Here is a 12,423-nt window from a genome sequence, read left to right as displayed (position 1 = left end):
TAAAATCAGTGGCTAAAAAACATCTGGCAAAATAATTTGTTGTGGTTCTTTTAAATACATATTCATCTTTCATTTAGATTTGTGAACACTCATCTCAAATCTTCCAAATAGATAATCATAGTTTTATCAGCAACCCAAACATGAAAACATGCTTCATCCAGTTTTTCTTATCATAAAACAACAAAAACTAGAAAAAGAAAACATTCAGCGTCAACATTCAGTTGTAATAATTTTACTTTATTTAAATGATTAGGCGAGCATCGAAGAAATAATTTCTTTCTTCCATAGTTTCTTAAATAACTGCATAAACTTCAAAACATTCAAAAATTAAAATGTACAACCATTTATGGATAACAGTTTCAGTGTCCTCTGTGTTCAGCTCCAACCAATTTCTCGTGTTGAAGTAAACATAAAATGTTCTCTTTTAGCAAAAATTACAGATGTTTCTCTAAAATCCATTATTCATCGCCCTTACCAGGGGGGCAGCAAGTAGCTAGAGGATGCATGGTGTTATTTTAATTTATTTTTGTAACTGTGTTTTTCAAGAAACACATTTGGCTTATGGTCAACTCTTCTAGATCATCCTACTAAATCTTCCATGGTTTATTTACGTAAAGCAGATGATGCTGAAAGCTGACAGTGAATTGCTAATGCAGAATGCTTCTTGGGTTCTGATGACTCAAAAGTACATGCCTTTACAATCAAGTGTCCTTGTCCTTGTCCTTGTTTCTAAAAAAAAATCAACAAAAGCAGAGTAAAAAAAAGAGAGAAGGGGCTTTCTACAGTGTGAGTAGATTAATTAAGATACAACAAGGTGGATCCTGAAGTCGGACTGGAGTGAAGGACACGAGTTGGCAAGGGGGATATGAGGAGACGGATATATTCAAACTTCAACATTAGAGCTAAATTATTCCTTAAGTTTTTGCTCCTAGAGTGAAGACTCTTTCTTAAAAAAACATGAACATACACATCTATTCTGTACAATGAAATCTAAAAGCGTCCAACTCATCCGCCCCTGAATAGGTTGTTTAGTCTGTCCAGCTCCCTGCAGTTATCCATGGTCATGAGTTCTGCCTTCTTACGCATTCGATCATCTCTGTAAACTTTGGCAGCATACAGCAGGTCTGTTTCTGAATGAGAAGAGCAGAAACACAATGTTGGTGTCACAAGAGACAAGGGAAATAAAGGCGAAGCTAAAAGTGTTGGTGATATCAGTACGCCACCTCTAAAGGATACTCACTTGTTTGTCTCTCCTTCCAGCAATTATTTCTGACATTAGATACATAGTCCTCCTCCACATTTTTCTCAATTTGCTGCAGCGCTGAGCCCTTAAACTCTGACTTGAAATCTCTTGCAACATAGTAATCGACGCGCAAGTTTTCTGTGTGCCGTTTTATTGTCTGACCCGTGGATCTGAAATACAAGAGTGAAAGAGAAAAAATAAGAATAAGCAGCTTGGGGTAACATTTCACAGTGCATACTCCAAAAGTAGAAGGTCACATGAACACTTGGTACGTACGGTCTGGAGTAGAGACTGTAAGGTGGAGGGGACACCATCATCTGGCTCAGTATTGACACGACGATCAGAACCACAATGGGCATCAGCTGGATAAACATTGAGAAACCCCCCTGGAGGCAAACACAGTGTGATGAGAACAATAATACACATCTGTGACTGTGTTCAGTCAAAGCATGCACATAAAATAAATATGTAAAAGACGCAAAACCCAAATCCAGCTACGTACATCTCCTCTTTCTTCCGTCCTCTCTTGTCGATAATCTGCCTGCTGGCTGTAACTTGTTCTGCCATTGGTGAAGGTGTGTGTACTCGCTGTGGATCAAAATAATACAACAGGGGATTGATATACAAAGTTATATCAGTAGTAATATCAGTAAATAAAAAATTAATGTTCATCTGTTTTGTACAGTACGTAGAATTTCAATCCATTCATGAAATTCATTGTATAAAAAGAAATGAGCAACAAACTGAGATTCTCATCAGATGTCATGAGTGAGCTCACTTACAGGAAGGGAATCCACCTCCAAAGAACATGTTGAAGAGGTCCTCAGGTGTGATGTCAGCCTCAAAGCCCCTCTGGAAGTCAAAGCCTCCTCCGTGCGAGTGACCAGGGCTGCTCGGCTCATCACCTCCCGTCAGGTCATACTGTCGTCGTTTGTCTGGGTTGCTCAGCACTGCATAAGCATTACCAATTTCTGAAGGAGAACACAAATGATTTATCAAACAGGAGGGAAAAGCTACGCACATACATTACTAAAACTGTATGTGGAATTTCAATACTTAGATATTCATAGCTTGCACACTTGCGTACTACATTTTGAATAGCTCCCAATAGTTCAGTTAAGAATCATGATGAAGTTACTTTTAAAGGCCTCTGTAGCACCCGGAGCATGGTTCTTGTCAGGATGGAACTTGAGCGCTAGTTTCCTGTAGGCTTTCTTTAGCTCCTCCTCTCCGACCTCTTTATTAACGCTGAGCACTTCATAGTAGTCTTTACACCGTTTTATTCTGAAAAACAGAAAGTCAGGCAGTTGATCAGCTTTACTTCAACACAGGGACAGGTGAGAAAATACAGCAAGACAGAAAATTATGTCTTTCCAATAGAAGATTGGCACATACACTGATACTAACATATTAAAAAGTTTACATCTTCATCCATAAGCCATAGCATTATGACCACGTGCCTGTTATTGTGTAAATTTGAGGCTACGTCACCCAAACTGCAACAAACCGCAATGCACTGTGTATACTGGCCCCTTTTTTTTTTTTTTTTCAGAACCACTATCACTTTTTGAGCCATTTGAGCTCCAGTAGCTGTTCTTTTGGATCAGACCACACAGTCAGCATGAGGAGCGACAAATTTCCTGAAGAAAATATTAATAATAATTTATTTAACCAACTCATAATTCTAGTATAGAATTATAGTAGTAGTTCTAGTAAATAGGGTTGCAAAATTCCGTGAATTTTCAAAGTTGGAAAGTTTCCATGGGAATTAACGTGAATTTACTAAATTGAAGGTTGGCTCTTAACAGGGGACTTAAATATAGTTGGGTAAAATATATTTTAGCATAATCCTGACTAAAACAATCAGATTTCATGCAAGTAAAGTTGAATATCTATGCTATTCCTCAATCACATGCCCATAGCACACTGCTTACTGCAGGGTTATTGAGACCACGCCCCCTACATGCACTTTTTATTTGCATGTTGAATGGGTCATTTTTGGAGGGCGAGGGGCTCTTTTCATTTAACATTTTGAATGGGACTTTGTTGGGATTGCAGTTTTGTTAATTTTTGAATGGGTTGGGTCGGTGGTGTGAGTAATATTTAACTCAACATTCAGGTTTTTGTTCTCCAATGAAATAATTGATTGTTCAATAAAATATTTAACACTTGATAAAGTTCTACTTACAAACCAATCTGTTTTAATTGTATTATTTTGGATGGATGTCTGCATATAACAAAACAAATATTTATGCTTGGATATGATACCTTTCCATTAATTACCCTCAATTCCCAATTAATTCCCATGTTAAGTTTCCAATTTGGAATATTTCCAAATTTCCCCAGCTTAACTTCCCATGGAAATGTATCGGAAACTTTCTGGACCCCTTTGCAACCCTACGTGGCAACGATCATTTAGTCAACTTGACGTAAACATCCCTTGTACTGACCACTGCAAACCAAGAACACAGCACAAGAGCTGCAGTTTTGGAGATGCTCTGAACCGGTCATCAGGCCATCTCAATTCAGCTCTTGTCAAAGTCACTCACATCTTTACACTTGTCCATTTTACCTGCTTCTGATCCATCAACTTCATAGACAAAATGTTTACTTACCTCACCCACTGACAGGAGCCACTGTAATGCTGCTCACTTCACCTGTCAGTGCTCATAATGTTATGGCTGACAATTATAAAGTACTTGAACTGCCCTAAAATGAACCGTAGTCCTCTTTAGAAAATAATTTTAACTACATAACTGCCCTTCTTTGGTAGATATGGTATACAATAAACATAATATAGTTAGTTTTCATTAGTGTATCATTACCTGATGATTAGAATTGTGTGTTTTTGTAAATGTTACAATGTGTATATCAACAGAGGGTACAGATCCTTTCAGTGACGTAGCATGTCATGTTATACCTCTGGGTTTCTATAAAAGGAGATATTAAACCCGGCTTCATAGAGAGCCTTTTGCAGATACATGTGGTGGGGAGGGGAGAGTGAAGGAAGGTGTTACGAGCTGTTTGCAAGCTGAAACCTTAGAGCAAGACCCCACAAAGTCCTATGCACTATTCCTTTAGAGATATATTCATTTTCCTGTGCTAAACTTAAATTAAATAGACTGAGAAAATAAATGGGAGAAATGTTTAAATTTAAATATAGGAAGGCTGTTGGTTTCTCAGAAGACATGACACAATGTGAAACCGGTTCCCAAAGGTTTCATTAAAATAACTCATGGGAACAGGAAGCTCACACTGAAGTGCAATAGACTTGAGGGGTTGCAAAACAATGAATTCAATAAATTCTCATATATCTATTGGTACAGTTGCTGATATGATGTAATGAGAAAGTTGTATGTTTCGGATGGAAAGCTCTGACCTCCTCAGTCTTCCTCCAGATCTTACGGTCTAAAAAAAAGCAGGAGCAGTGGTTACCTAGTATCTAGTTCATGCTGCTAAATGTCTCTCTCTTTCTCCCCTCATGGGCACGGCACTAAGCTGAAGGGGTTCCCATGGCAATAGCTGTGTATGCACAACACTGCAGCCACAGATGAATGGTCTGATTAGGTCTGATCTAAAACAGAGCTGATGTGAAAAGGGACAGAGGGACACATAACAGGACAGACTAGCAAATGAAAAAGAAATATGGCATGTCTGAGAAGATCCATTCGAGTCACACCTTTGCACTCCATCGACCTGCTCTTTGGTGAAGCCTTTGGAAGAGTCGCCTCCACCTGACTCTTGACTTTCTGTCCGGGCGTCTGCGCTTTCTGAGCTTTCTGCTGGTCTCCTGCGATATGCGCCATTACCCGCTGAGCTGCCATTCTTCTGTAATGCGTCCAACAAAGCTGAGGGAGAGGAAAGAGATAATGATCAATAAAATGACCAGAGATTGCTTTTAAGTATTTCATCACTGCCAAGCTTTTCACTTCAGATTATTCCCCAAGTGTTTAATCTCAATGCTATAAACATCAATAATACATAGCACACCTGCTTATTCATATTTTGTATCATTGTCAAACTCAAGATCATATCTGATTGTATGAAACATTTAAGCTGCATATACTTTTTAAAAAAAAAAAAATACTACGGTTCATTTCTTGCAGTAGCCAAAATGAGAGAGACAGCACCTAGCACAGTGTTAGAACGTTTTGTTATGTGCACTCCTACCCAGCAAGGTCCAGTTGGACGAACGCCCAGTCAGATCTTTAAATAGCACTTAATTTTATGTTTAGTCAATAACTGAAAAGGCCACACTTAAGCCAAAAAAGGTGCCCACAAAATCAAATTTGAAGTACATGCTTCAATTACACAAGAAAGAAGTTTGTGAGCACACAAAAGGGAGAAGGTTTGACATCCAGGTATATCAAACCAAAAGCTAGAAAGATGCATTAAAACTCTCTTTGACACTACCACGTTATGTGGGAATGCCCTGTTATGTAATGACTATTAGAGAGAGATACACAATGCCCTACAAGATATTTTTGAAGATGTGCTGCCTCTTGAGATCGAGATGTTGTATTTTGGGATTATACCTCAAGATTAGTCGAAAAAAGACAAGTTGCGGCATAAAAGGCGTTAACCAGGAAATGGTTCAGCCCAACTCTAAATGGATGAATGGACATTACAATGGACATTTACAACATGGAAAAGACCACAGCACTTGCTAATCCCAGGTCAGAGCAATTCACGGCTAACTGGAGGAAATGGGTTAATTTTGTAACCCTCCATAGACCAGATTTTATTATCACTGCTTATTAGTTTTATAGTATATTTTAAGTAAAAAAAAAGACTACTCCTTTGTTGTATATAGTTTCCTTTTAGTTTCTGTTATGTTATTTAATTCCATTGTTATATATGTAATTTTGAAATCAGGATGTTAAAGCTTATGTGGAGAATGTAGAGATGATGTACCATGGAAATGTTTAATGCAATATTATATATATTAAATAACAACAACTCTCTTTTACATTAACGTTGAAAACTCAGTTCCAGGTTCCAGCCAATTAAGGAGGAGTTAACAAAAGCCCTTTTAAATTCAATGTTACAGTGTGTGGACAGCAGCATAGGAAAAGCTCTCAAACTCTATGTCCTCTCTGAACACATGACACATTTCTGCTGCTCATTTCATTGCTACTACACAACATAATATCATTGTTAAGCCAGAAAAATGCTTTTGAGCCTTTAATTAAAGAGGGATTTGTGGGTAAAGAAGTTAACTTTGGTAGTAATCTGGCATTATAGTGTCATGGCGGCAGCAAACGTATTCAAGTAAATCACCAGGGCCTAGTCGTTCAAAGGTAAAGCTAATCAGATTAGAAGAAATCTTGACAATGTGTTTTTCAAAAGAATAGAGGAAAATGGATGTTTTCTTATGCCCTCTGGTTTTGTGAATGATTCTTTTGATTGATGCTTCAAAAAGCACTTAGGACCCTTAAGTAAAAAAAAAAAACATGACTTTTTGGGGGTCATTTTTTTGGCGTCTTGCTTTTATCTAACAGGATGCAGGAAAAAATATGGGAAAGAGAGAGTGGAGGGAATAAAGCAAGGGGCCTATGCAGCAAAGGGCTAAACCAGAGCTCTTCTTATACACTGCTTATTACTGGTGTAATAATCTTTATTGTTCTACTCTTTCCATCATTCAAATGCAGTTCTGTTTGATCCAAAAGTAAAATAGATTAGCTTATCTTGGATAGCATAAGATAAAAATCCAAATCTGCAGAACTCTGCACCAGAGAGTCAAGTCTCTCTACCCTCTCTTAAAGAAGGAGACGAAGTGTCGAGATAAAAGACAGCTTTCTAATGTAGAGCTCCAATAAATGACTAAACAATCGCAATCAGATGTATGGGATATTCTGCTTTGACAACAGACATCACAGCTACAGTAAAGCACGCATATCATCTCCTGTATGGCAGCAGGAATGCTTTTAACTGTCCATTATTGTTAATCAATGTGTTATGTATTGTTATATGGGTTGTTCTCGTGTAACACAAGCACACAAGTATTGCTTCTTGCACAACCTTAATCCCTCTTTTCCATGGCACTTAAAGCTACTTAACATAGCAACTATTTCATGTTGAGTGTATTTTCTTTTTGTTCTGCTGTGAATTTATAATCTACACATTTTCCTATGCTGAAATACATGTTGCAGCAACAACAACCATATTCATAGAGTGCTCAGTGGTCTGAGGCAGTATATCTTCTACTAGTCTTGGACATTTGTTAAACATTATTATGCTGACAACTGACAACACATCCTCAGCAGATAGGAAAGTCTAAGTTGAGCCTTCTGATAATAAACTGATTCCAGAGAACTCTAAGACAGAAGAGTAGATATGACGTTTGTTGTGATTTACTGGAGGATCGATAATGTAGAGGTGCTGCCTTTAACTGACATCTTGTGCAAATCTCCTCTGTGTGAGGCTCTTAATTTCAGCACCAGGGAATTGTTGTTGTATCACACTATCTAGTAGCTCAAGGACAGACCTCCTGAGCAAATGTAAACTTCCTGCAAACTGAAAAATCACTTTAATTTGCTTGAGCAAATCACAAGAAATGTGATTTATATATATGTATATATATGTATATTTATTTTATTATTTTGGGTTATTTATATATGAATTGATGTTTTTTCAAATTTGAGTTTTGATTATCTTTATATAACCTTCTTTTCTATTTTTTTTTAAATATTATTAGTATATTTTTTCCTTTTCCTTTTGTATTTATTTTACATTTCTATATAATTTACTTTCCAATGTTGTATGTGTGGAGGGTCACAATGTCAAAAAAAAAGTGTTGTGTCAAAAAGGTTCGAACCTGTAAGAAATGTATATATATATAAAAAATAACATTGACACGATAAAGTATATTAAAAAAAAGAAAGAAAGAAAAATCACTTTAAATGAGGTGCAGAAGGAACTTAAGATTCTTACGGTTTTGGATGCTAATTATTTGCTAAATAAAAGGTTGAAGTTTAACTTCATAAAAGGCTGTCTTGCTCCTGCATATATGAGCTAAATAGTAATCATACTGGTCTATCATTAAGATATCAGCAGTTACTCCTCCCAATTTTGAGGCCCTGGGAGGAACGTTCCCAGGAGCTTCCTAAGCAGCTGTGAAAATAAGGGCTTAAGGACACACAGACAGCTAAACCTGAAGGTGCCAGACAGTGCATAATTATGCAGAAAAAGACTGGACATCTAACTGCATAACATTTTAACTGACAGGTGACAAATAACAGCTGAGGAGCTGAGGGAATTAAACCAGCACTTGCCACCTGCCAAACACATGGAGCATGTTGGGTATGGCAAGCAAAAAAAATCAGGTCACCAAGGTTGTTTTTAATCAATAACAACATGCTGATTCAGCTTTTTAACGTTGTCCTGACTCGTGGGATACAATTATCATATGGCTGGCACCAAATATAGATATTTTGAATAAAAAATTGTATGGGGCTCAAAACAGATTTCCCTTCCAATTTGACTCATCGCATCACTATTTCACAATTTTCTTTGCCGATATCCAATATGCCGATATTTTACAACTCATTTAGCCGATTACCGATACCGATATTATTTTTCCGCACACCTAATTGCAGAGATCATCAATTCTCTTCTGTATTGGAATTAGCATACATTATTATGGTGATACTCGTATCACATTTGTTATGTAATATTAATTTATTGTGCAAAATAAGAAAAACACTTAATACTTAAAACTGCATACTTATTTATGACAATTGCTTTCAAAAAAAATTCATACAAAAAGATACATCCTACTTAAAACTTGGATGATGCTCTCCCTGAGACAATCATAACAATACCCACAACCAGGACAAATTTGGCCAATTTCACATTTGACATAGTAAGTAAACCTAACCTCTGTTCACAGGGAACATGTGAAAAGTGCAACTGTACAGCAATTAAACCTAAATTAAAAAAATGGTTTACTCTTTGACAGTAAATGTGCCTAAATTAGTCAGCTACATGTACCTTACAGACTGCAGCTTGAATTCAAATTTACCTTAAAACATGAGCCCAACATGTGTGCAGCAGCCCATTACTTTATCGGTTAATTATATTGGCGGATATCGGCGTGTCGGCTGATATCCGAAAGTTCATTTTAAAGCCAATATCGGCCGATAACAATAATGTGCCGATAATATCGTGCATCCCTACTTGCAATTTAACCATTATTACAGCAACAACTGGAGCGGGCAATGTATCTGATATTGTTTCATTACATATTTTGAGTCGCCATACAGTTTTTGTGAGTAAATATTGTTTAAAATTATACAGGGACTAAACCTTGATTCTGCCTATAGTTTTAAACACACTGACTTTTTCGATTCTTCATTGCTGCACATAAATACCAGAGGTGTCATACTGAAGTCTGAGGTGCCGGCAGAAACGACCAGTTATCTTATACAGCTGTAGATTATGAAAACACTTAATACATGACCCTGGAAAAGCAATAAGAAATCAATTTTAAAGTTATTTTAACATACAGTAAAATAACGAATTAATTGTATATCAAAGAACCATTTAGACCAGGGGTGTCAAACAGGCGGTCTGTGGGCCAATACCAGCCCGCCAGAGGTTCCAATCCGGCCCGCGGAACGACTTTACAAAGTGAAAAAAATTACAGAGAAGACAATAACTGCAAATTTTTAATAAATGTAATTACTATTTCAGATTTGTCCTCTGGGGGTCTCATAAAATCATAGTGCTGATGGAATGCACCTGAACTGCGCTTTATTTCTGGACTTTTTTTCTCAAAGTGAGAAAATAGATCACTTGCTGTTTGCATAATCCTGTTAAGATTCATAAAGATTTTTTAGAGAACTATAAGATGATCCACTAACTACTAACACTAGTACTACATCCCTGAAAGATAGTTCATTAAATGTGAACATTTTCAGAATTTCCTTGTACTTTTTTGCACTAAAACAAAGGGGAACATTTAGAGTTGTCGTTATTTATAGTAGGGATGCACCGATCCGATCCTGGTATCGGATATCGGTCAGATCGGACTCAAAAAGCTAGATCGGATATCGGTGACAAAGGGCCGATGTATAGTGCCGATCCATATGGCAGATCTATTCATCTCAGTTCTATGCTTTTCTGTGTTTACAATAGCCATGTGCGTCTCCAACGCCATCAGCGCCTACCGGTCTGTGCATTTTTGCCTGGTGGAGCTTGGTGGAGGATAACTACAGAGGCTCTGCAGTTTAGGTGCATGTCACGCTTCTTTGCTAACAACTCCGCCGGAAACTTGCAACATGTGCAGCGGTAACATTTCCACGAATGGCAGTCGCAGTGAAAAATATAATGGGAGCCCAAAGGAAGAAGTTTACGTCAGCTGTAGCCTACTGCAAAGAAGCAAGAAACCTTTAATTAATGGATTCAAAGTGTGAAAAAACAGACAGGTTATTGGATTTAATTGTACCGGATCCTTGAAATTAAAGGGATTCCAGCCTCTGGTTTAGCACTTGGAACCCAGGTACAGTTCACCATCAAGTCAGAAAAGCCTGAAGTTGCCAAAAACATGATTATATCCTCACATTAAGGAATACAGATTTCTAAATCAATACCAGGATCGGATCAGCTAGCATCGGTATCGGCAGATACCAAAGCCCAGGTATCGATATTTGTATCGGGACCTAAAAAGCAGGATCGGTGCATCCCTAATTTAAAAGGTTATTATGTTATGATTTTACTGGTTCGGCCCACTTCAGATCAATTTGGGCTTTATGTGGCCCCTGAACTGAAATGAGTTTGACCCCCTCTCTTTTCTTAAAGCGTGTTTGTATCTCGGACAGATGTGTTTATATCTCGGACAGATCTGTGTCCCGGATTAGTTTAGACTTCAAGGCTTTCTCTGTCTCTGGGTCAATCATTCAATTAAAGGATTGGCAGGTGGCTGGTTAGCATCAAGTCCTCTTCTCGATAAACTACACATGCACCTCAAGGCTCTGCTTGCTTGTTTTGCCCTCATCAAAAACGCTGCATTAACAAAGCAGTTTTATAACTCACTCCAAAGCCTGTACTTTAAAATTAAAGTAAAATGAAAGCTTAAAAATGAGCTATTAAAGGTTAGCTAGTCTTTTACAATGAGTGACAGCTAGTTAGCATTTTAACTACTGATGACTTGTTACGGAGAGACGTTTCTCGACTAGCTTGTTTGTGTTACTTAATGGTATCACCTGGCAGTGACTAACTTTAGGCTTCAGATGTTTATGTTCTTTATTCAAAACTATAAAATGTTAATGTTTAAATGTTACACCACGGTGATGACGAGGTTAGCTCGCCCGTTAGCTAACGCAATGCTAGGCCGACAATCAAGCTTACGCTAGCTAAACTGGATGACAGAGTTTCCTATTTAACCACTGTTAATCATTTCATCAAGTCAACTTCTCACATGAATATGTGTTAAGATTACACAACAGTCAAAAGGTGACCCTCTTAGCTCGATCTGTGAGGCATTTTAAGAAGCGTTAGCTCCTGGCTAGCTACCGCTGAACATCCCTGTTATTCCGTCGCTAGATTAGCTCCACAGACGAGTCAATAACAAACAGGCTTACCTTTAGCTCTGCCGGTAGGATACAGCTTTTCTGCTTTGATCAGAAATCTTAACGCTTTATCTCTGTCACCGGCTTCGAGAGCTTTCGTCGCTATATTGATACATCTTTCTGCTTCGTCCCTGTTCCCTTCCATCTTTATTCCTCTTCCTCCTCCGGCAGTCAGCTGATCAGCACACAACACGTGGTCACCAGACTGACAGCAGCCTCAATGATGCTTATTAAAATTGGATTTGGACTGGATTTATGGGACTCACTTCATTTAATGGTGCTATGTTTCATTGTGGACTTATATTGTGTATTGCTTTTCTTTTGGGGTTTGATTGTAAATAGAATAGCATTACATGATTTCAATACCTCATAACCATGTGCAATATTGTAATTTATTCCATAAAATATCTTATTATTATAATATTCATCTACTACTACTATTCTATAATAAGAAACAACAAAATAAAATACCACAGCTTTGCAGATGACACACACATTTACATCACCATATAACCAGGGGATTATAGTCCCATACAAACACTGAGTAAATGCATTGAACAAATCAATGACTGGACGAGCCAGAACTTTCTTCAATTAAACAAAGAAAAA

At 37.6% G+C, this 12,423-nt stretch overlaps 1 protein-coding gene across 1 annotated transcript; it reads right to left on the bottom strand.

Annotated features, from left to right (window-relative positions):
* Positions 1-216: 216 nt before the first annotated feature.
* Positions 217-12,025, bottom strand: dnajb14 (DnaJ heat shock protein family (Hsp40) member B14). The gene is made up of 8 exons (XM_034688687.1): positions 11,827-12,025; positions 4,923-5,091; positions 2,382-2,527; positions 2,026-2,214; positions 1,746-1,831; positions 1,520-1,629; positions 1,241-1,413; positions 217-1,130 (listed from the first exon to the last, which is right to left on the bottom strand). Exons 1-8 carry the CDS (start codon positions 11,957-11,959, stop codon positions 1,006-1,008), a joined length of 1,131 nt encoding a protein of 376 aa, XP_034544578.1. The 5' UTR covers positions 11,960-12,025; the 3' UTR covers positions 217-1,005.
* Between the last annotated feature and the right edge of the window lie 398 nt (positions 12,026-12,423).

This window comes from Notolabrus celidotus, chromosome 7 (genome assembly GCF_009762535.1).
Source record: "Notolabrus celidotus isolate fNotCel1 chromosome 7, fNotCel1.pri, whole genome shotgun sequence".
NCBI lineage: Eukaryota > Metazoa > Chordata > Actinopteri > Labriformes > Labridae > Notolabrus > Notolabrus celidotus.
This window is presented reverse-complemented; position numbering and strand designations above follow the sequence as displayed.